The 23,224-nt window shown below is 40.0% G+C and overlaps 1 protein-coding gene across 2 annotated transcripts in view; it reads right to left on the bottom strand.

Annotated features, from left to right (window-relative positions):
- Positions 1-1,269: 1,269 nt before the first annotated feature.
- Positions 1,270-23,224, bottom strand: part of kansl2 (KAT8 regulatory NSL complex subunit 2) — a 31,180-nt gene continuing 9,225 nt past the window's right edge. The window contains exons 7-10 of one of the 2 annotated variants that reach the window (XM_080853270.1): positions 22,821-22,917; positions 20,227-20,486; positions 13,381-13,584; positions 1,270-2,089 (exon numbers count right to left, since the gene is read on the bottom strand). In XM_080853270.1, the coding sequence (XP_080709396.1) occupies positions 1,991-2,089; positions 13,381-13,584; positions 20,227-20,486; positions 22,821-22,917 (660 nt within the window). In that variant the 3' untranslated portion in view covers positions 1,270-1,990. The remainder of the gene's footprint in view (positions 2,090-13,380; positions 13,585-20,226; positions 20,487-22,820; positions 22,918-23,224) is intronic. The other variant, XM_080853271.1, reaches the window with a different exon arrangement.

The following is a 23,224-nucleotide window of genomic DNA, read 5'->3' as shown; positions in this document are numbered from 1 at the left end:
TCCGTTTGTACGCGTTCTACTGATTGCTGCCTTCTCGCTTGATCAGTGGAACGCGGACAAACGGATGGCACCCAGGCTAGGTGAAAACCTACTTGGCAGTAAAAACCTTTCTAATTCAGAATTGATCTAGCTTCGTTTATTGTTTCCATGGTAACAGGAGCCGTCTCAGAATAATTCGCTTTTCTGTTGGCCATTTCTGATATTCAGCACACTAAGGGACGAGAACGGAGAGCAAAACAGTGTATGGTCTTGGTCATGCATATATCAAATTGTGTATGTACAAACATTTGTATATTTGAATGTGTATTTTTCACTGCTATAAAAACATAGAAAGCAGGTGTTTGATGGTTGCTGGCATTTGCCTTCCCTGTTAGTTTGATTTGTATGCTAGGCTATTTGCAGATTCTGTTCGTTTTTCTCAATGATGGTCAATTAGTAGTAGTTAAAGAAGCACTATTTCGATCGTTTCAGTATTTCAAAGTGAATGAGCTGTGGGAGCACAAGAACAGTGCACGTCTAGCAGCGATTATTAGACATATATGATGCAAACCCTTGAATATAGAAACGATTCAATGAAATCAGTTGAGAAATGTAAACGCTATAGTGCTTTTTATTCAGAAAAGCCGCAGCTACACCGTTCACTTGCATGTTTACAGGCCAGCCTTCACCTCCCCAAGATGGCTGCAAGTTAGCAAGTCGCAGCAATGTTCTAAAGCAGTCAATGGGGCGTCTATGTATATCTATGGCGTAGCTGATGAAGTCTAATTTTATTTTAAAAAAAATACGTACTTTTTGTTTACGTACTTTAAACGTACCAATCAGGACAGTTTGTTGTCTTTGATGGTTTGAAAATTGCAGGACTATGGTGTCGTTCAGTCGTTTAATTTGCTAAAAAGACAGGCTTAGATGGCCTTGTAAGGGATTGTTACAGCACTTAGATATTTAATTCTGTTCTTACTTTAACAGAATGACAGTTCTGATATAAAGCCAAGTTACTGGAACGACTGGATAGCTTGCTAACTAACTCGCTAGTTTAGTTTGTTACACCATTTTCCCCCGCCATAACACACCCACTCGAAACAGCTGGCATGCTTCAGTACCATTATTCCAATTATTCTATAATCTGAGCAGAAATGACAAGTGTGTATGTAAATGTGTATGTAAATTTACATCACAAATGACACATAACTTTGCTGCTGACTCAACATTTAATTCAAGAAGGTGATGTTTATTGAACAGATCAACTGAAATTTCGATATGTATTTAAGAAATCGCTGAAGCTCAACACCATCCACCTTGGCAGACTAGAGTAATTCCCACCACCAAACTAGATGCCTTGGTCTCAAAATCGTCCTGGATTCAGTCTTGACTACTATACCTCCCATTTTCTGACTATTCAACTGTACCCCTACTCTGTATGTGTATTAGGATGCCAAGACCTATTAAGAGACAGATGGTTCTACACAGTTAGTTGGTTCCTACAAATATTTAAACAGTTTAAACAGTGTTAAATTAGCTTGTATTGGTGGATACTTGTGCACTGAAAATAAGCACACAAAATTCCTTTTCTTTAAACAAATACAATCTAAAATAGTTGTTTTCAAAATGGCATGCAATCACTTGATACTAAAAAGCACAGTAACTCCAAAAGCCATTTCCTTCTGCTTCAAATACATAACAAAGCCAATATTTTCCACACCTTTTTACGGCCCAGCAACAATATTTTTACATTAAGGTGATTCAATTCCAAACAAACAATAAAATAATTTTGAAGCGGTTAAGATTAAGACAGGATTTCTTAGCAGTGCAATGTACAGAGGGAATAACATGTCATGCTCAAAGTGATGCATCCAAAAATCCACACAAGAACAAGTCAATTGAAAGCTCTCAATCCGATAGAAAGACGTTCGAAAGTTGTGGGGGAATGAGACAGGAAGCAGTAGATTTAGAACAAGCACGCTCTGTACTTTGATCCATCATGGGGAACAGGCTACTCCCGCGTCCTGTGGCCCTTGGCTTGCAAGTTCTGTGTTGAGTTCTGCTGGGCTGTCCCTGCTGGTTCTCTGGTCTCCTTCCTTCCTGAGAGAATCTAGGAACAACAAACATGATAAAGAAGCTCATAATCAGAGAAGAGTATTTCAACAAGTAATACCAAGTGATGTTAATCATGTTACAGGGTTGGAGTTATGCATAGGTTTATGTAGTGGTTAGCCTCTGTGTTGTTCATCAGTAAAACTATGAATACTTGGAAGCCCTGATTCAAGGAAGATCAACTGCTTCAGAGGGAGACTTCATGTTTCATATGGAATTCAAAAACTTTTACAATTAGATGAAATGTAACAGTTAAAAAATGATTTGTCAAGCATAACCAAACTTAGAGGAACAAGTACACAATGAACTAGAGGCGGCAGCAGCAGCTTTGTCTGAACTTATATTTCTGTACAATAAGCCATTACACCCAAAATACTGCTGCTGCTATTGTAGACTGCTAGAAAGCCTCAGAAAACATGGATTCATCTACTTTTCAAGCCAGCACACCAAAGGGGGTACTTGGCAAACACAGAAAATGTAACCTTTGGTTATATTGCCTCACTGTGTTTCCTGTTTAGAAACAATGCCACCTAAAGATGACACCACAATACGGTCATGAGAACATTTTGGCCATCTTACCAATAAGATATAACAAGGTTGGTGTCAAAACGTGTGAAACATCTCTATCAGTTTCCCTAGGCTACGTTCACCTGTAATGGGTGAAAACTACTGATGAAAACTGGTCAAAGCGCTTTCCCATATACATAAATGCTGTTCCAGATGCTGACAGCTTCAAAAAAAGAAGTTGCATGGACACACTTGACTTCTTTTTTTTAGAAACAAAACACTGCCTTCAGCGTGTTTAGTGCCTTTTGAGCGCTTCAGTGAGATAATTCTTTAACCTTAAAAACGTATTGTTAGCTGTATCTTTTGTGACTCATGCCATATAACTCTGTGTAGTGTGAAAACGGCAATCACAAGTTGTTTTACTGTTACCTTCTCCATCTTTGTCTATTTTGGGGGCACTGGTAACTAATATAGTAGGTTACTCGGGAAGGTACACCCGTACCTACTCTCCTCGTCCTGATTGGTCAGCTTTTGGAAAGGAGCTTCACTTCACCCAGCGCTTTTCTGAAAAGTTGAGGAAATTGAACCCAAAATGACGTTTTTTTTAAGGCGTTTGCTTTTTTTTTTTTTCATAGGATTGCATGTAAAAAAGGCACTGGTAGTTGAAAAAAAGAAGTCAAATGTGAACAGGGCCTTACAGTGTCATCTGGCAGTCAATAGTAAAACAACTTATACAGGCGCCTAAATACGTTTTTGGGGCTTTTTGTAAGTAAGTAAGTAAGACTTTATTTATATAGCACATTTCATACAAGAGTTGCAATTCAAAGTGCTTTACATAAAATCAATAAAAGTGAGCGGCAGGAGCAATACATGGAGTGAAAGATAAATACAAATTATCAACATCGTATCAGAACCTGGTGTTCTGATAGGCTTCTTGGATTACTAAAATCATGATAAAAGTAATAAAACCCTTAAAGAGGAATAGTAAAAATAGTGCAAGTTACAGAGAAATGAATTGTGCCAGATAAAATTTATAAAATGCTTTGGTAAAAAGATTTAGCAATGTAGCTAGGTCCTTGTCCATTTAGAGCTTTGTATGTAGGGCCAATAGTTTTGCTCGAAAATGTTAAACGGTCGGAATTCGCGGAATGGCCCATCTGAAACGGAATGGACCGTTGAAAACGGAATTGCAACTTTTCAAACGGAAACATAATTTTGTGCATCAAATTCACCCAAAACCCCCTGTATTTTACCCTGTAAGACTGAATTTCTTTCAAATAAACACAACAATGAACGCAACAATGAACAAACATTAATTGAAGAACAAAAGCAGTTAGGAAATGTCACGTATGCGCTGAGCTCTGCTCTGGCCACGCCCCCCTTTTCAATGTCTTACACAGACACACACCTTGCTACCGCCACATTTAGTCACATTCATTTGCTCGTCTTCCCTGCTCGCATTTAAAACAAATTTTTTTAAGTCTTCTGTTCTGTTGATGACTGGCAAACAACAATCTAAGAAGGGCACGTATTATTCACTGAGTTACCAAAGCAGTCTTCTTTATCTCCCTTTAATGTGCATTCATCAATTTCCATTACATGACGATGCGTGTGATCGTACATATGTCTGGTCTGCAATGAGAATGGGGACTAATTAGCACTGCACTAAATTACATTAACATGAGTTATTGCTACACAATAACAATTACACGACTTGGCGACAAACTGAACTTGTCACTATCTGAATGAGCTGCACGCAGACTATCAACAGAGAGTTTTTCATACAGTTAACGTGCGGAAAGCTTTTTTTACGCAGAAAACTATTGGCCCTATGTATGTGAGGAGGAGGACCTTAAAGTCAATTCTAAAGGTAACAGGAAGCTTAGCTTAGCCACTTAGCCCCATGACACTCAAAGACTCTCCAGACTGTGTTAGTGTCTCAAAATGAGGCTTGGGTTTCTGTCCTGTACCAGATCTATGATGGTGAGCGATTTCTGGACGGGATTGCTGCTCAGCCAAACCTCGCTCTCAACCGGACTTGTCACTATCTGATGAGCCATGGCCTGCTGGCACAAATCCAAAGAGGCCTAGCGCCGCTTCTACCTCAAACGGAAAATGGATTAGCACCCAAAATAAGAAGCAGAAAAAACAAGGCAGAAACTCTTCCCGCATCACCTCTCCTTTCCTGCTCGGAAATAGATTTTCACCACTGGAAACTCTCCAAGGGGAACAATTCTCCACACCCAAGGCCAAAAGGCACAGGAGTGCTATCCGTGCTGCTAACAGCATAAAGGGCCCGGATTCCCTACACATCATGATGGTCCTCATCTGCTGTACCCGGGAGTCCCCCATTTCACCCCAAGGCCCTCTCGGGGCGCTACTCAACCACTACAGACAACAGTACCACAGGATCGGCGAAGACTAAGGTATGCTAACACCACTAGCACTAGTGCCGAGGCTTCTCACAGCCCATTAGCACTCAGAGGAGTTAACACTGCTAGCAACAGCCTTGAAGCTAATACTGCTAGCATTGGCACAGAGGCTAACCAAAGTCCAGCACGAAAGGCTATCATTGTTTACCCAAACAACGCAAGAACTGGCCCCATAACTACTGATACAGCTATTGTGTGGAATGCAAACACGACGCCACAGATGGCCACTATCTTGGTTGGAGATGCCAAACTTGTTAGGACAGAAAATCTTTGCCTTAGCAACACCTCTGTCGAGGAACTGTCGTCAGAGACAAACAATCCTCAATTATAAACCAAACAATGCCAAGATTATCATCCACACTGGCTCGTTGGATATCCTGCACAAAAAAACTGGCAGCGAGATACTTAAAAAACATTTCACCCAGCTACTGAACACTAAACAAATATCATGATGTGTCTATCAGTAGACCGATTGCATGTTTTCACAGAGGAAATGAAATCTTCAGTCGACTCCTATCTTTCAACACATGGCTGGCATCTGTCTGTCTGGCACACAACCGGAGATTTATTGACAATTTTAATGTTTTTTTTTTTTAATTGTACAGACCGTTTTAAGCTGATGGACTCCACCCAAACCGCAGAGGGTCTAGATTACTTACAACAAACATCAGCCACGCGCTCTTGACAACCTCTAACAGCCAAAATCAAACCTCACTCCCTACCCCTGCTGTGCCTAAGACTGACACAAAATGCATGGTTATTAGTGCTGTAGCGATGCGTCGATGACGTCGACGCGTCGATTTCAAAATTACGTCGACGCCATATTTTTACGTCGACGCTTCGCCACATACACGTGGTTGACCCAAACAGAAACAAACATTGCGCAAGGACTGAGAGAGCAGAAACCCAGGGAATTGCTTGGCGCCATTAGTTGATATTGGCGATCTAACGTAGTGAATCATGATACATACTATAAGCTGACCAACACCATGACTTAGCTCTCTGTGCCGTTTGTTCATGCTTAGTTGCCGTGTTCTGCAGCCGTAAGTTAACGTTAACTAAACTGACACACTAGTAGCTAGCTAACGTTAACTACTAGCAACCAAGCACGAACAAACTGCACGGAGAGCTATAGTTTGCTAGCACCACCGAAGTGCGCAGAGCTCAAGCTACACAACACACTGAACAAACGTTAAATTAATGTAACCAACGTTACTTATTGTCCCCTTCACGAGAGACAATGGGGTGCGTTTCTATCTCCATTCTCAAACGCACCCTATTGTCTCGTATTTAACGTTTGTTCAGTGTGTTGTGTAGCTTGAGCTCTGCGCACTTCGGTGGTGCTAGCTAACTATCTTCTTAGCTCTCCGTGCAGTTTGTTCGTGCTTGGTTGCTAGTAGTTACCTTAGCTAGCTACTATAGCGGCAGCGGCTAGACAGCTGTGTCAGTTTGGTAAACGTTAACTTACGGCTGCAGAACACGCCAACCAAGCACCAACAAACGGCACAGAGAGCTAACTCATGCTGTGGTCATTTACGAGTCAAACACATAACATTAGACTAACGTTGGCCAGCTTGTAGTATGAATCATGATTCACCACCACGTTAGATCGCCAATGTCAACTAATGCAGCCAAGCAATGTCCAGGACAGGGCTGCACATAAGGTGGTGCGCAGTGCTCATCAATGAATGAATGTTTTTATAAGCACTGAAAACATTTAAATTAATGAGCACCACATCCAAATGTGATAGGGCTCATTTGAGTACCAAACATTTTTACTGTGAACTCTAGATAAACATGAAATGCATTGTTGGACTTTTGCTGTGCAAAACGGTGCTCATTAAAGTATATTATTAAGATTTTTTGGGGTATTTATTTGAGATACATTATGGTTTTAATCGAGCAACAGAAAAATAATCGTTAGACTAATCGTCCAATTAGTCGTTAGATTAGTCGACTATTCGATAAAATAATCGCCAGATTAATCGTTTTGAAAATAATCGTTTACCCCCAGCCCTAATGGTTATAAACCCAAAACTCGTCCTAGAAGGTTGAAAACTATCAATGTTCTTCCTACAAACATATCTCCCCCTGTTTTACCTGTTAATACCCAACAGATGAAACTGGCCCTTCTAAATGTCAGATCTCTAAATAACAATACCTTTCTAGTGAACGATCTGGTTAAAGAAAACTATTTAGATAAACTTGGCTAAACGATGACACGGCAACAGCAACTTTGATTGATTACAGCTTCCACCAAGTTTCTAGGAAATAAAAAGAGGTGGAGTCGCCGCAGCTATTTTCTCATCTAAACTGTTATTCTAAATCACTGAGCTAGGTGAATTTACATCAATTGAATATCTTGCTATAGAGCTCAAAACTGATTCAGTACTTTTTGTTATATATCGGCCACCCAAGCTTTCACCAATATTCATACAAGAATTCTCCGAACTATTATCACTATGTGTTACCAGATATGACAAAATAGTCCTGAATGGAGATGTAAATAAAAAAGCAGACCCAAGAACAATTGAGCTTTTAAATATCCTCGCCAGTTTCGATCTAACTCAACACATAACGGATCCAACACACCAGCACGGAAACACACTAGATCTAGTAATAACAACTGGATTAAGCATCAATAATATTTTTAAATAACTGGTCTACCCCTCTCTGACCATCATTGTATACTTTTTGATGTGGAAATCATCTTACCAAAAACCACAAAAGAATTCTTAGTCCACTTAAGACATCTAGAGCAGTGGTCCCCAACCATCGGGCCACGGCCCGCTACCGATCCGTGAGGCATTTGTTACCGGGCCGCACAGAAAGAATAAATTATATCAATTCCGCTGTATTAATTATTAGCGTCTGAAAGGTGTTTTATTTTGAAAAACGACCGGATTTTCCCGGACGTCACATTCGCCTGTGCCTTTTGTCACGTCAAGACGCTTGTCTCGTTCAAGTGATACGTCACTCAAAAAATAAGTCCACAAACTAGCGAAAATTAGTAAAAAAAAAAAAAAAAACATCTTTGGAGAGCTTCTTTGCAAAGGTGAAAAGGCCAACTAAGGAGCCAGAAGAGGAGCCTACGACCTCAAAAAAAGAAAGCTTCTTTCAACAGACAATACCAGGAGTCGTACTTAAAATACGGGTTTATCGCAACAGGTGATTCTCACGCACCAATTCCGCTCTGTTTAATATGTGGCGACAAGCTAGCACCAATGAAGCCTTTAAAACTGCTTCGGCACATGGAGACCAAGCACTGATTCAGAGTTTTGGTGAGTTGTATTTTTCATGCACTTAACGTTCGTAATACAATGGTGTTGGCAGCAAATTAACTCCACCTAACGTTAATGTTAGCTTTTGTGTATGAGCAGACCGGGCTTCATTCTATCAAATTTGCGCTTGCCTCACGGGTGCAATTGAATGATTCACATCAATATGAATGGATGACGTGTAAAATGACACCTTGAAGCCGGTCCGTGAAAAAAATCCCTACATTAAACCGGTCCGTGGTGCAAAAAAGGTTGGGGACCCCTGATCTAGAGGATGAAGCTATGGAGAGATTTTTTGAGGAGATTGCTAGTCATGACTGCTCTCTGAATGAAATGGTAGAGAACCTCAATGATGCACTATCATCTGTGTAAGACTCTGTAGCCCCACTTAAAACTAAAAAGAAGTTTACCCCCCATGGCTGAGAAATAAAAATGTTAGTGAAATAAAAAGAAAATGTCGCGAAAGAGAGAATGGAGAAAAACAAGACAACTATCCACCACGGTATCTGTTCTGGCTCTGCCAGAAGTTATTACGTTTAAAGGATGCAGAGACTTTTATTTTGTTACACACTGTAGCTACAGGAAGTCGGCAGAAAGAAAAGAAGAAAGTTTGTTAGTTAACAACACTAAAGCAACATGGAAGTTCGGTGTTATGCTCCTCCTGTGTAGTTGTTCTGAGGCATTCTCTGTAAGTGAAGATAGATGAGATCATTACGTTGTTATGTTTGTGCCTTAAACAAATTAGATAAACTTAAATAAGAATGTTGATGATTTACAGCTAAAGTTATAGCTACCAGTTTAGTAATATGATAGCTTATGATAGCTATTGATAGCGTGAGCTCAACCGTTTATCTGTAACGTTCGTATTGCCATGTATTTACTGGTGTATGTATGTGTTTTCCAGTTTCACAATTTCCCACATAAAGAATCAACATCACCCTCGGTGTCCGGATCTCATTGTGGGAGGTTGTTTAGCTTTCTGGATAGCAGAATTAGGAGGACATTCTGTGAGGCCATTACAGTATCTACAAAGATGCACTAACTACCTATAACAAAACCATCTGTCTAGCAACATTATTACAGAAAATGCCGGAAATGCCAGAGTTCTGTTCTCCACCATTGACCGGCTGCTTAACACTGTCCCTGCCCCCCCACTATCCTAAACAGCTAAATGCGAAGAGTTAGCTCAGTTCTTCAAGAACAAAATCACATCGATCAGAGCTAGTATCACTACTACTGGAGGTAAAATTGACATCAGTAGATCTTGCAACTTAACCATGAGCACTTTTACATGCATCACACTAAGTGAACTCTCCAAACAATTTTTTCTTAGTGGAATTCACAAAACGGTAACAAAATCATTTAAAAGAGGTATTTTGGAGGAATTTCTTCTATCGTTTGGGCAAGTTACCACATAATAAGCGAGATAATGTATTTTCCGGTGGTCATTATCGAAAAATAAATCCCTTCAGGTCAAAACAAGACCCCTCCGCTGTGCGTCTGAGTCCTGTTTGGATAATGACTGCCGGAAAATACATGATCCCTAACGTATTTTACGGCTTCTCAAAATGATGCAAAAAGTTCCATTGATTTGAATGGGCCACCCCAACGTTTACCGCTGCCATTGGTGCAAAAAACTATTTTTTCTCAGCAGAAGTCACGAAATGGCAACAAACCCGCTCTGTTGTTACAAACCCTCTCCGAGCACCTCTCCGTGGCCTGACGTGCACTTCCCAATTTTTTTAACCATCCTTCTCCGTCAATGCGTCCATTCAGCGCTGTTTACCTAGTGGGTAGTAGCATGCCACCATTAGATAGGTGGCTCGGACACCTCGCAAATCCCCTCAGACATTTTTCAGTTACAATAACATCGCACAGTGCCTATTTCTCTGTAACTTTTAGGTACACAACTTTTACAACTTTTAGGTACAAATACGTCCATCTACAGAGTTTGGTCCGCCATCTTTTTTTTAAATTGAATTGCTTTGCGCACTCACCAACTGGAGAACTATAAAGTCGAAGCAACCGGTGACCATGCTGTAACGGAGTAGTAGAAGTATATTTCGGCCTTTACTGCGGTATATGTAAGTCATGGTGTATCAATGAGACAAAGTGACCCAAATATGCAACTATAACACACCTTTATCCAAAGAGCATCTTGCATTGATCGTAATTGAACCCAGGTCAGCTACCTGCTATTCAACAACACTAACCATTGCACCACTGACCACACACATGGTAAATTTGCCACACTCAAAAGTCATATCTACAGTATTGTGATAGGCAAGCCAACAGATAAAGAAATCTGGCCCCCTACTGACCATACTGGACGCTATTTTAGTTTGAGACCCATGGGTTAAATTATCAAAAAAAAATGTGAACTGCCTCAAGGATGGGTCCATCTAACAATCTTTTCTATACATCAAAACATTATCACACTAACAAAACTTCCTGTTTGATCTCAACGTATGATCTCAAACAAGAATTACGTCTTTAGACCAGACACACAAAGAATAATGACCATAAACATGTTTCTTTTCTTCTTGTAATGGCTAGCAGTCTGTAACACTTGTCAAAGGTCTAACCCTTAAGGCCACCAAACAGTTTATCTGAAAGATGGTTTTTACGTTTTTTTCTCCTCAACTCGTCATTTCGCAATTTCATTTTAGTGTCTTTAGATTTCATTTAAATAAAAAACTTGTGTTACTACATTCCTTTTACTTTCATTTTTTTTTTTGCTGCGGTATTCTAGAATATAATCTATTTTTGTACTGTCGTCATGTACACTAACGGCGTACATGATCTGAAGGCCTATCAAAGTGTACACCGAACCATGTATGCTGTATTGAACAGTTTTATATGTGATGCGTATCGTACCGACCCCTTCTAAATGGCAACACATCAAGAGTTGACAGTCAAGTCAGTGAGATCGTGATTTCTGAAGCACCAAAAAAAGTGGTGGATTTTTTAAACTGAAGTTTACCACAACCTCCAGCCAAAGTAATTGTCACTTATTACAAAATGCCTCTCTCTCCTTCAAACTCATTCACAGATAAAATAATAGGAATTTAGCTACAGCAAGCAGCAATCAGGGTCCAGGCTGTATGTGTAAAGTGTGGGAAATGACAAAAGGTCAGCCAGGTGAGATTAACCCTTCCAACACTAAGGTGCCCCGTGGGGCACTTGGTGGTATTTTTATTTTATAAAAATCTCCGCAAGTTTTTGTCATACAAACATAAAACTAACACCCACAGCAACCTTGAACCATTTACTTTTTAAATATATACAGTTTGAAACTAAAGTTTAAATAATCACTTTGTAAGGAGAGTATAACGTATCCTTTGCACATTTCAGCCTCTGAGTGAGGTTTTGACCCTCCCATTATCAAATGACAACTATTCATATGATAAGGGGATGGTAATTCAGTGATCACCATTGGTTCATGATGTCTCAAGAAAACCTGTAGGGGGTAGAGGGCCACAAAGACATTCCAGGGCCATTACGTCACGGCCATTGTCTTTGACGAGGTGTCCCAGAATGTTCACACCTTTCTCATCAATATGCATAGTGGTCTAAGTGAAGAAAAGTGTCACTTTCTATATAACTTATAATTACCTACAGCAAGGAGGTTATGCGATCGGGTCCGTTAATTTTATTTATTTGTCCGTCTGTTTGTCTGTCTGTCTGTCTGTCTGTGGACAAGATTTCTCAGAAACTACTGGGCGGATCTTTCTGAAATTTTCACAAGAGGTGGATCCTGGTCCTGGGACATCCCCATTCAAATTTTAGGATGATCCGGATCCAGATCCTTGCTGGAGGTCAGAAATCTCGGATTGCTCTTGTTACTATTAACAACACACACTTTCTGAATGCTAAACTGACCTGTGTGGAGCAAACACCTGTGTTTAGAAGGTTCAGAGTAAAAAAGAAAACATCCAAAATATTAACAATCTGTTTTTGTAAAAAGTCTGAGCGCCTCTAAAACTAGATTTAATTTTAGTGTCTTTAGATTTCATTTTAATTAAAAACTTGTGTTACTACATTCCTTTTACTTTCATTTTTTTTTTGCTGAGGTGTTCTAGAATATAATCATAAATGCCACTTTGGCCTCATGGTTTTTAGTTAGGTGAAATATACAAAAATATCAGGCATGGCAGAATACTTAAGAGTCAAAAAAGGCCTTAGTGTTGGAAGTGTAAAGTTAGTTTAGTTATTCTTGAGAGACCACAATGTCTTTAGAATAGCGCCCCCCTATTGACAAAACAATTTTTGACTTCATCCATAGAATGTCTTCAAAATTTGAATGAGGTTCAAATAGATTTAAATAAATGTACTGATGGCTAGTCTGATAGGGGCTTTATGAAAGTTTTACAGCCATGAGACATTATGCAAGAACTCAAAGACATAATCATTTTGAAGATAAGCCAACCCATGTTGGAGATACAGGAGAAAACATGCTTTTGTGCTTCCTCATGGTCTATTTGTTTCAACTTTGGTAAATTGCTTCAGTATAACATAATTATTGGAGCACTTACTAAACATCATGAAGTGCAACCATTCGATTCAAATACTGATTGTTGAAATCTAACTTGGCCGTTTGGCAACCATTTTGTTGTGCAAGCCCATTTCAACTTAAGAAAATGTTTGCAAATGTTAACGCAAGCGGTCTTCAAAAGTGTACAATTCTCTACTACCTTGATTTTCTAAATGATGTTACTTTTGAAAATTATGTCTACGGAATTGAGAAGAACCTGAGCAGTTCTCAGATGCTCAAACAGTATTGGCTAATTTCAACTTTGGGGAAAACAAAACAGAAAGCGAAAATTGTAACTTTGTGATTAAAATGAATGCTGTGCCGCAATGAAACATACAACAAACCATTAACGCCACCTTAAACATTATTGTAGAACCAAACGCATCAGTCAAGTTAGTAAATAAACAATATCTAAATGATCCTCACTATCACCCTAATTTACTGTTCCTTCTGATTTAATCATGCAATGGAGCTCACTTTAATAAAATGTCTTATCTTCACTCCATCACACGTCGAAATCTCTGCAAAGCACATCTACCTTATCTTCCGCAGATCCCTGTTCCCTCTCCAAGATATCTGCTCCTGGGACACGGCCATCCAGTTCAGATGACTCCACCTCTGTCAGGATATCCATTGGGGCTTCGGCGATGGCACGTATGGTCTGGTCCTCTAGAGCCAGTGCGGTGTCAAAGAGCAGTGGGGAGGGGGGGCACTGCAGACCATCTCCAACCACATCCAAATCCTACGGGGGGGGGGGGGGGGGAAGATTAATGTAATGTTGAATTGGGGTTACCAGAGGCTCGGTCTTTGAGAGGTTAAGCTGAACAATGTATGAGGCCAGATGAGTTCTGTGAGAGTGGTCATGTATCTTGTAGTGTTGGTCATGTATCTTGAAATGTACGTGGTGTTGGTCATGTATCTTGTAGTGTATGTGGTGTTGTGTCATGTATCTTGTAGTGCTGGTCATGTATCTTGTAGTGTTGGCCATGTATCTTGTAGTGTATGTGGTGTTGGTCATGTATCTTGTAGTGTTGGTCATGTATCTTGTAGTGTTGGTCATGTATCTTGTAGTGTTGGTCATGTATCTTGTAGTGTATGTGGTGTTGGTCATGTATCTTGTAGTGTTGGTCATGTATCTTGAAGTGTATGTGGTGTTGGTCATGTATCTTGTAGTGTTGGTCATGTATCTTGTAGTGTATGTAGAATTGGTCATGTATCTTGTAGTGCACGTGGTGTTGGTCATGTATCTTGTAGTGTATGTGGTGTTGGTCATGTATCTTGTAGTGTAGTTCATGTATCTTGTAGTGTATGTGGTGTTGGTCATGTATCTTGTAGTGTAGGTGGCGTTGGTCATGTATCTTGTAGTGTAGGTGGTGTTGGTCATGTATCTTGTAGTGTAGGTGGTGTTGGGTCATGTATCTTGTAGTGCTGGTCATGTATCTTGTAGTGTATGTAGTGTTGGTCATGTATCTTGTAGTGTTGGTCATGTATCTTGTAGTGTATGTGGTGTTGGTCATGTATCTTGAAGTGTATGTGGTGTTGGTCATGTATCTTGTAGTGTAGGTGGTGTTGGTCATGAATCTTGTAGTGTATGTGGTGTTGGTCATGTATCTTGTAGTGTTGGTCATGTATCTTGTAGTGTATGTAGAATTGGTCATGTATCTTGTAGTGTATGTGGTGTGGGTCATGTATCTTGTAGTGTAGGTCATGTATCTTGTAGTGTAGGTGGTGTTGGTCATGTATCTTGTAGTGTAGGTGGTGTTGGTCATGTATCTTGTAGTGTATGTGGTGTTGGTCATGTACCTTGTAGTGTTGGCCATGTATCTTGTAGTGCTGGTCATGTATCTTGTAGTGTATGTGGTGTTGGTCATGTATCTTGTAGTGTATGTGGTGTTGGTCATGTATCTTGTAGAGTATGTGGTGTTGGTCATGTATCTTGTAGTGTATGTGGTGTTGGTCATGTATCTTGTAGTGTATGTGGTGTTGGTCATGTATCTTGTAGTGTATGTGGTGTTGGTCATGTATCTTGTAGTGTACGTAGTGTTGGTCATGTATCTTGTAGTGTAGGTCAAGTATCTTGTAGTGTATGTGGTGTTGGGTCATGTATCTTGTGGTGTAGGTGGTGTTGTCTCATTGTTTGTGTTGTCCCCTTTGGGTGCCCACAACTTACCAGTTTCTTATACCTACAACAGGTTTATACACCTTCATATGCTTGTAATACACCCAACCCATTTCTCCTAACTTTGGTTTGTACCCTTACATAGAGCAGAGGTATTCAGAGAGGTCCCTTTACCCCAGAGTCTGTGGCATACCATAGTTAAGTGTGATCTCTGGTTAGACTGAGAGGCAGCGGATTGCTAAAATAGTTATAGTAGGGCCGATTTTCTTTTTCAAAAAAAATAATTTAATTAAGGGCGAATTCCTTTCGGCTAATTTTTTACCCTGAGGTAGATTGATGGCTAAAAATGATTGAATTATGTGTGCCACAAGTGACCGAGTCCTTCTAAGATTGCTGTTTGCCAGCCATCAACAGAACAGAAGATAAAAATAACATGATTTATTATTACTTGAACCACTTATTCCAGTCTAAACTGGAATTATAGCCACTGTGACTGATGATACTGGTGTAGGTGTAGTCCCACAAAAGACTTCATCCACAATTACCTTATCACCTAAACTCTCTTATCTACATTTCATTGAGACAGCATTGGCTGACAACAAGGTGGTAAAATCGTGACGCACTTTTACACTTTAAAACTGCGTTGAAATCATACATCTCTCTCTCTATCTCCTGGCGTCGGTCAAGGAGCATCTCTGCCATCCACTCACCTCCAAGGGTGAAGAACAACTCTCTTTGCTCTCAAAGATAAAACTCTATCTAAGATCTCTCGTTAGCCAAACAACGAACTACTAACTGAGACGAAGTGAGTTTAGCGTAAGCAGCTAACAAGAGACCTGCTAGATAACTCTGCAACAGGAACAACGCACAACAACAGAATTCGCAGAAACTGAAACGGAACGAGCGGTCAAATCCTCCGACCTAAACTGCAGTGCAACACCAACGACATCACAGCAAGGACAACTTTCTACGGACAGCATCATCTCTTCTCTGCCGTTTCAACATTGGATTCGCCAACACGACTCTTTTATCAAAAGGACTGCTAAATTCGACATTAACTGGGCATTTAGCTATTCACAACCTGGCTAAGCATAGGACTATTTCCATATGCCATTGTTCATGTATTGTATATGTTTTGTTTACCGAACATAACTGTTATATACTTTCTTGGTTAGTTGGTAGTTGGCTTCGCCACACCATCTAAGGGTTAACGTTATGATTGCTTCTCATATACATAGGGACTTGCATGCATCACTAACCATTTCCCTCTTCTAACATGGCATCTTATTCACACACGATTACATATACATTGGCCTTCATATAGCCACACACGCAAAAAGAATACTCGAACTTCGCACATAGGCTCGTCCTTTTTTACACCACATGTTTGTTCACGAACGTGCACACACATGCACGCGGAACTACGGTGGTCAGACAAAGGAACACACACACATACTTTCAGGTGCGCTCCTAACAGCGCAACTCCGAGCTTACAAGCTTGCGCACACACACACTCCCTCTCTCTTACACATTCACACACTCCTTCAATTCATAAGTTAGTTACATTAAGTTAGATAACATATTGTGTGTTATTTTCTTATCGTTGTGTTAATAAATACTTTGATATACAGCTGCGGAAAAAATTAAGAGACCACTTCGAAATTATCAGTTTTTCTGGTTTTACTATATATTGGTATGTGTTTGAGTAAAATTAACACATTTTTTTCATTCTATAAACTACTGACAACATTTATACCAAATTTCAAATAAAAATATTGTAATTTAGAGCATTTTTTGCAGAAAAATGACAATTGGTCAAAATAACAAAAATCTCGAATAATGCAAAGAAAACAAGCTCATATTATTTTTTAAACAACACGATACTAATGTTTTAACTGAGGAAGATTTCAGAAATCAATATTTGGTGGAATAACCTTGATTTACAATCACAGCTTTAATATGTCTTGGCATGCTCTCCACCAGTCTTTCACATTGCCATTGGGTGACTTTATACTACTCCTGGCGCAAAAATGTAAACAGCTCGGCTTTGTTTGATGGCTTATGACCTTCCATCTTCCTCTTGATCACATTCCACCGCTTTTAAATGGGATTCAGGTCTGGAGATTGGGCTAGCCATGACAGGGTCCTGATGTGGTGGTCCTTCATCAACACCTTTACTGACCTGGCTGGGTGGCATGGAGCATTGTCTGCTGGAAAAAAAGACTCCTCCGAGTTGGGGAACATTGTCAAAGCAAATGGAAGCAAGGTTTCTTCCAGGAAAACTTTGTACCTCGCTTGATTCATGCGTCCTTCACAAAGACAAATCTTGCCGATTCCAGCCTTGCTGAAGCACCCCCAGATAATCACCAATCCTCCACCAAGTTTCACAGTAGGTGCAACACTCTGTGGCTTTGTAGGCCTCTCCACGTCTCTGTCTAACCATCAGATGACCATGTGTTGGGCAAAGTTGAAAATTGGACTCATCATCAGAGATGAAGAACTTAGAAGATGACCTCCAGTCCGCTTTGGTTCAATCTTTATGGTCTTTTACAAACCTCAGCCAGGCAAAGTACAACGTTGTCCTGGAAGAAAAACTTGATTCCTTTTGCTCTGACAATGTTCCCCAACTCTGAGGAGTGGTTTTTCCAGCAGCGCAATGCTCCATGGCACCCAGCCAGGCCAGTAAAGGTGTGGATGAAGGACCACCAGATCAGGACCATGTCATGGCCATCCCAATTCCCAGACCTGAATCCCATAAAAAAGCTCTGAAATGTGATCAAGAGGAAGATGGATGGTCACAAGCCATGAAAAGAAGCCGAGCTGCTTGAATTTTTGCGCCAGGAGTAGCATAAAGAGAGCATGCCAAAACACATGAAAGCTGTGATTGTAAATCAAGGTTATTCCACCAAATATTGATTTCTGAACTCTTCTTAAGTTAAAGCATCAGTATTGTGTAGTTTAAAAATGAATACGAACTTGTTTTCTTTGCATTATTCGAGATCTGAAAACACTGCATCTTTCTTGCTATTTTGACCAATTGTCATTTTTCTGCAAATAAATGCTCTAAATGACAATATTTTTATTTGACATTTTGTAGAAATGTTGTCAGTAGTTTATAGAATAAAACTAAAATGTTCATTTTACTTTAACTCATACCAATAAATAGTAAAACCAGAGAAACTGATAATTCTGAAGTGGTCTCTTAATTTTTTCCGCTGCTGTATACGCTGGTTTATTTAATGTTACACAAGAATGGACGTTGCCAACCTCTTCTATTTAGAACTCCAATGACCTTCAACCATACTATTAATAAGGTAACTTTGTTTGTAGTTATTCATTTAATTATTAATCAGAGTTCCAAATTGATAGTATAATATATTTTATGAGACTGATTTGTGGATTATCATTACTTTGACCACTGTGGAGAACACTACACTTTGTGTGGCGCCCCCTAGGAGTTCAACTTAATTGGTCTGCCTTTGTGTTGAATGGTTGATCCCTGTCCAATCGGGTGAGATTACCAACATATTGTTGCTGTTGCAAGGACAGCACCAGTGTGTCTTGGTGGCCCTCGTGAAGACAATATCACAATTTACACACAATTGCATCCACATTCACCCGGTGCCCGCTCAGTGGGTAAGGTGCCTACATAATCTGCTACTCCCATGTGAGAAGGGTACCAATTTCACCTACACTGGCATCATACCCTGATGATATTGATAAGTTCATTGTAACCATTGAATAATACTGACTGTCTGTCACAATAAGCCAAACTGCTCGGTAGTGACTATCTACTGAGCACAACTGTTTAATTCGAAATACTGAATACCGAAATACTGAAGATCCAAACCAAGGTACAAAGTGTCTAACACTGGAAAACACAAACAGGATGAAACTATCAATAGTAACTATGGTTTAAACAAAACTAAAAATCTCAGAAGTATACTTTTATGATTTAATGATGAGGCTAATGACGATACAAAATGTGAATGATGCAGGTGCAGGCGATTGGGAAGATGAGTGTTAATGTGACCGGCTGTAGCGGCGGTGTGTGCATCAACCGTTGAACAGGGGGGCGTGGCCGGAGCGAAGTTCAGGTAAAATTGGGCGATTTTGCTGCATGAAATGATGTTGCAATTGCGATTGAAAGGGTTCATTCCGCGGATTCCGTCTATTTTTCGTTATTGTGGAAAAACATAGGCCCTTGTATAGACATGTAACATCTTTTTTTGTGTATGACTGAAAAGGCTATTAAAGGCCCTGATACACACCTGTACAGGTGGACATAATTATAATCTCTAGTTTGAGAAGCTCAAAACGTCCTCAGATGGTAGCTTCATTAAAAAGTACTCATCTTATCTTCAACAGTGGAGAGACTCTGAATGAGCTCAGATATAGCACAGAAAGAGCCATATCGGAGACTGGCCAATGAAAGAGAAAATACCAAAAGGGGCAAAAGGAAACAGATAGTGGGTGGAAGATGATGGAAAATATAATATGACTGACAGCAGCTCAACAAGGCAAAACAATACTGTCGTGTCGAGGGCATGGTTGTAAGCACTCATAGCACGTTTTATGACATTTTGCAGCCGTTGATAGGCCATCACAGAGAAATGCTTAAGGAACAGACTTGGAAGGATTTGAAAGGACCTGTGCTACCGAGGAAGCATCCTTTACTTTGTGAAACACCCACCCGCTTTGAATTCAGCTTGATCCAGGGAATCCCACATACACTTAAACAATTATGTGTTTTAAAGCACCTTCAACATTGACCTGTTGGTGGTGATGGAGAGCTTGAGGAAGACACATGAAACTTGGTGAAAAGAATCACGGGACTAGGCCCAAACATTGTGCCACTTTTCATGGTTCCATGGAGAAGAAACACAATGGATGCCTAAGGAGCTTCACTGCTTGGTCCCCAATAACAAGTTAAAGTATAAAATGCAATGGGTGCCTACGCAGCTTTGCTAATTGGCCCTAATATTAACATAAGGCAGAAGAACTCAACAGCCTCTGGAATGAATTTTACTTTACACCGCTGACAACCTTTAATGTGTTCTGTCCAATACATCTTTTCAATTTTACAGCCATGGCAGTGAACCGCTTATAGCATGTTAAGACACAACTGCAATAAACTGGTCATAAATAAAGCTAGCTGAATTTATAACAGCATTACATCTCAGAACAGGAATGAACAGAAATTCATGAACCATGCTATTAAACTAAGTTAAATACAGTGTGTAGTCATGTACTGTGTTTACATACATCACTGAACTCCAGGGGGAGGTTTTCTGTTGGTTGCAGCTCAGCAGTACTCAGATACAGCTCAGAGGGGGTGGGCAGCAATGGTGACTGTGTCAGGGGAGCTTCTTCAGGCCGGTACATAGGCGATGGCAGAGACAAATGCAGTGGACAGTGGGGTTCCTCCGATTGACCCATGTGAACTGGGCGATCACAAGGCATATCCTTCAGACCAGGGCACATCCTGAATAGAACCTGGCTGCTGTCTTGATAAATATCTACAGCTAGGGAATTAAGGAGCACAATGGTATTTGTGATGACCGACCCACCCACAAAAATTATGAAACGCGGTTATGTATGTTAAATGTTCTAACATCACAGTATGCAAGGCCACAAAACCACCAAGAACCACTAGTACCTTGAACCAGTAGTAATTCCTGAACATTAATTCTATTTGTGAACAGTTTAACAATGTGAACCAACAAGAAAGACAAAAAAAAGCCAAGACATTGTGATTACTCCTTCAGCGGGTAGGTTTTAATCAACAACCTTCAGCGGGTAGGTTTTAATGAACAATGGAAGAAATTTCATTATCTACATACATACTAAACACACACATACATATACAGTGCCCTCCGCAATTATTGGCACCCTTAGTGAATGTGACCAAAACAGGCTATGAAAAAATATTTGTTTGCGGCTTATCCTCTTGGTCTTTCACTCAAAATATTCTCAAAAATCTTACCTTTTCATTGAAATAAAATTATTGAAAGAAAACATTTTAATTTTACATTAAATAAATATTTTTCTCCTAAACAGGTGTGCCACAATTATTGGCACCCCTTAATTTAATGTTTCAGCAGCCTCCCTTTGCCAAGATAACAGCTCCAAGTCTTCTCCTATAATGCGTGATGAGGTTGGTGAACACATGGCACGGATCTGAGACCATTCCTACATACAGTATCTCTCCAGATCCTTCAGATCCTTAGGTCAACGCTGGTACAATAGGTTTCAGCTCTTTCCACAGATTTTCTATGGGGTTTAGGTCTGGGGACTGTGATGGCCATGGTAAAGCCTGTATTCTGCTGTCAGTGAACCATTTTTGTGTTGATTTTGAGGTGTGCTTCGGATTATTGTCCTGCTGGGAGGTCCAACCACGGCCCATTTTAAGCTTCCTAGAGGGGGCTGTTAGGTTTTCATTTAATATCTGCTGGTATGTGATGGAGTCCATGATACCAGGTATCCTAACAAGATGTCGAGGGCCTTTGGAAGAAAAACAGCCCCCCAACATCAGAGATCCCCCACCATACTTCAAAGTGGGTATGGGGTGCTCTTCTGTATGGCTATCTTTCTGTCTATGCCAAACCCACCTTTGATGTTTGTTGCCAAGAAGCCTTATTTTGGTCTCATCTGACCATATAACTCTAATATAAAAGTCTGACTTACATTTGGCAAACTGTAGGCACTTTAGTTTGTTGTTGATTGACAGCAGAGGTTTTTTTCTGACAACCCTCAAAAACAACTTGTGGTGATGTAGGTGCAGTCTGATGGTAGTTCTGGAGACTTTCCGACCCTAGGACTTAACTAACCTCTGCAATTATCCAGCTGTGATCCTTGGAGATTCTATTGCCAGTCGAACCATCCTCCTCACGGTGCGTGGGGTCAATTTACAGATAGGTCCTCTTCCAGGCTGATTCCTTACATCTCCTGCCGCTTTTAACTTCTTAGCTATTGCCCTGATTGTGGAAGTGGGTATTTCCAACTGTTTAGATATTTTCTTATATCCCTAAATCTGGGTTCCAGCAGCTCAACAACTTTTTGGCGCACTTTGACACGGAGTTCTTTTGTCTTTCCCATCTTGATGAATGACTAAGGGTATTTGGCCTGTGTCACCTCATATTTATACCTCTGTGAAGCAGGAAGCCATGTTTGACCACTTAAGTTCCTAATCAAATAGGTGAACTCAAAAATGTAAAAAAATGACTGCTAATATACTTCAGTAAGATTTTAATTATAGGATTTTCTAGGGGTGCCAATAATTGTGGCACCCATGTTTTGGAGAAAAATATTTTATGTAATGTCAAAAAAATGTATTCTTTCAAGAATTTTACTTCAATGAAAAGGTAAGATTTTTGTGAATATTTCGAGGGAAAGTCCAAGAAGATAAACAGCAAAGATATATTTTTTCATAGCCTGTTTTGGTCACATTCACTAAGGGTGCCAATAATTGCGGAGGGCACTGTATGTTTATTAATTTAAACTGAGGCAAAGGTAAACAGGGCAGACCTTGTTAATGCAATCTGTACACAGTATTTTGATCTACCTTTTTTCTGTGTGTGTTTCATTTATGTGAAGTACTTCTGTAATACCCCAATTTCCCCTTGGGGGTTGATAAAGTACTCAGTCACTCGTTCCAAATTTGTATATTATTTATGAGAAGACCCTTTGGTTAAAAGGTCCACTGAATACCATACCAGGAGGCATTTGTGTAGCTCATGTTATTTATCAGAACATCTATGTTACAAAAAAAACAGTTCAACAGTTCAAACTGGATAGGACTAATACCTTTGAAGTTGTACATCTGGTTATGTGTAAAAGGTTTTGAGCCAAAAGGATACGAGACACACAGTGTCTGGTCATGGGGAGGCACTGACTGGAGCATCGCGTTCCCTCCACGAAAGAGATACACCTTTGACTGAGGCGAAAACAGTGAGCCTAAGGGAGAGGGAGAGGACACACACACACACACACACACACACACACACAGACAGACAGACAGACAGAGAGAGAGAGAATTCAACACCTGACAAACTCAAATATTTACAGTCATCATAAAGTACATTCTATTTGACTTTTGGGGGCCACACTTTATTTGGATGGTCCCCTATATACTATCTACAGATACTCTGGAGACTGTATACAAACTAGACAAACTATCTGTAGAAACTATTAACTACGATTTATAGCTGAGGTTAGGGTTATGGGGTTAGGTTTGGTTAAGGTGATGTTTAGTGAACAATTA

The sequence above is a fragment of the Sprattus sprattus genome (assembly GCF_963457725.1).
Source record: "Sprattus sprattus genome assembly, chromosome: 16".
Lineage (NCBI taxonomy): Eukaryota > Metazoa > Chordata > Actinopteri > Clupeiformes > Clupeidae > Sprattus > Sprattus sprattus.
This window is presented reverse-complemented; position numbering and strand designations above follow the sequence as displayed.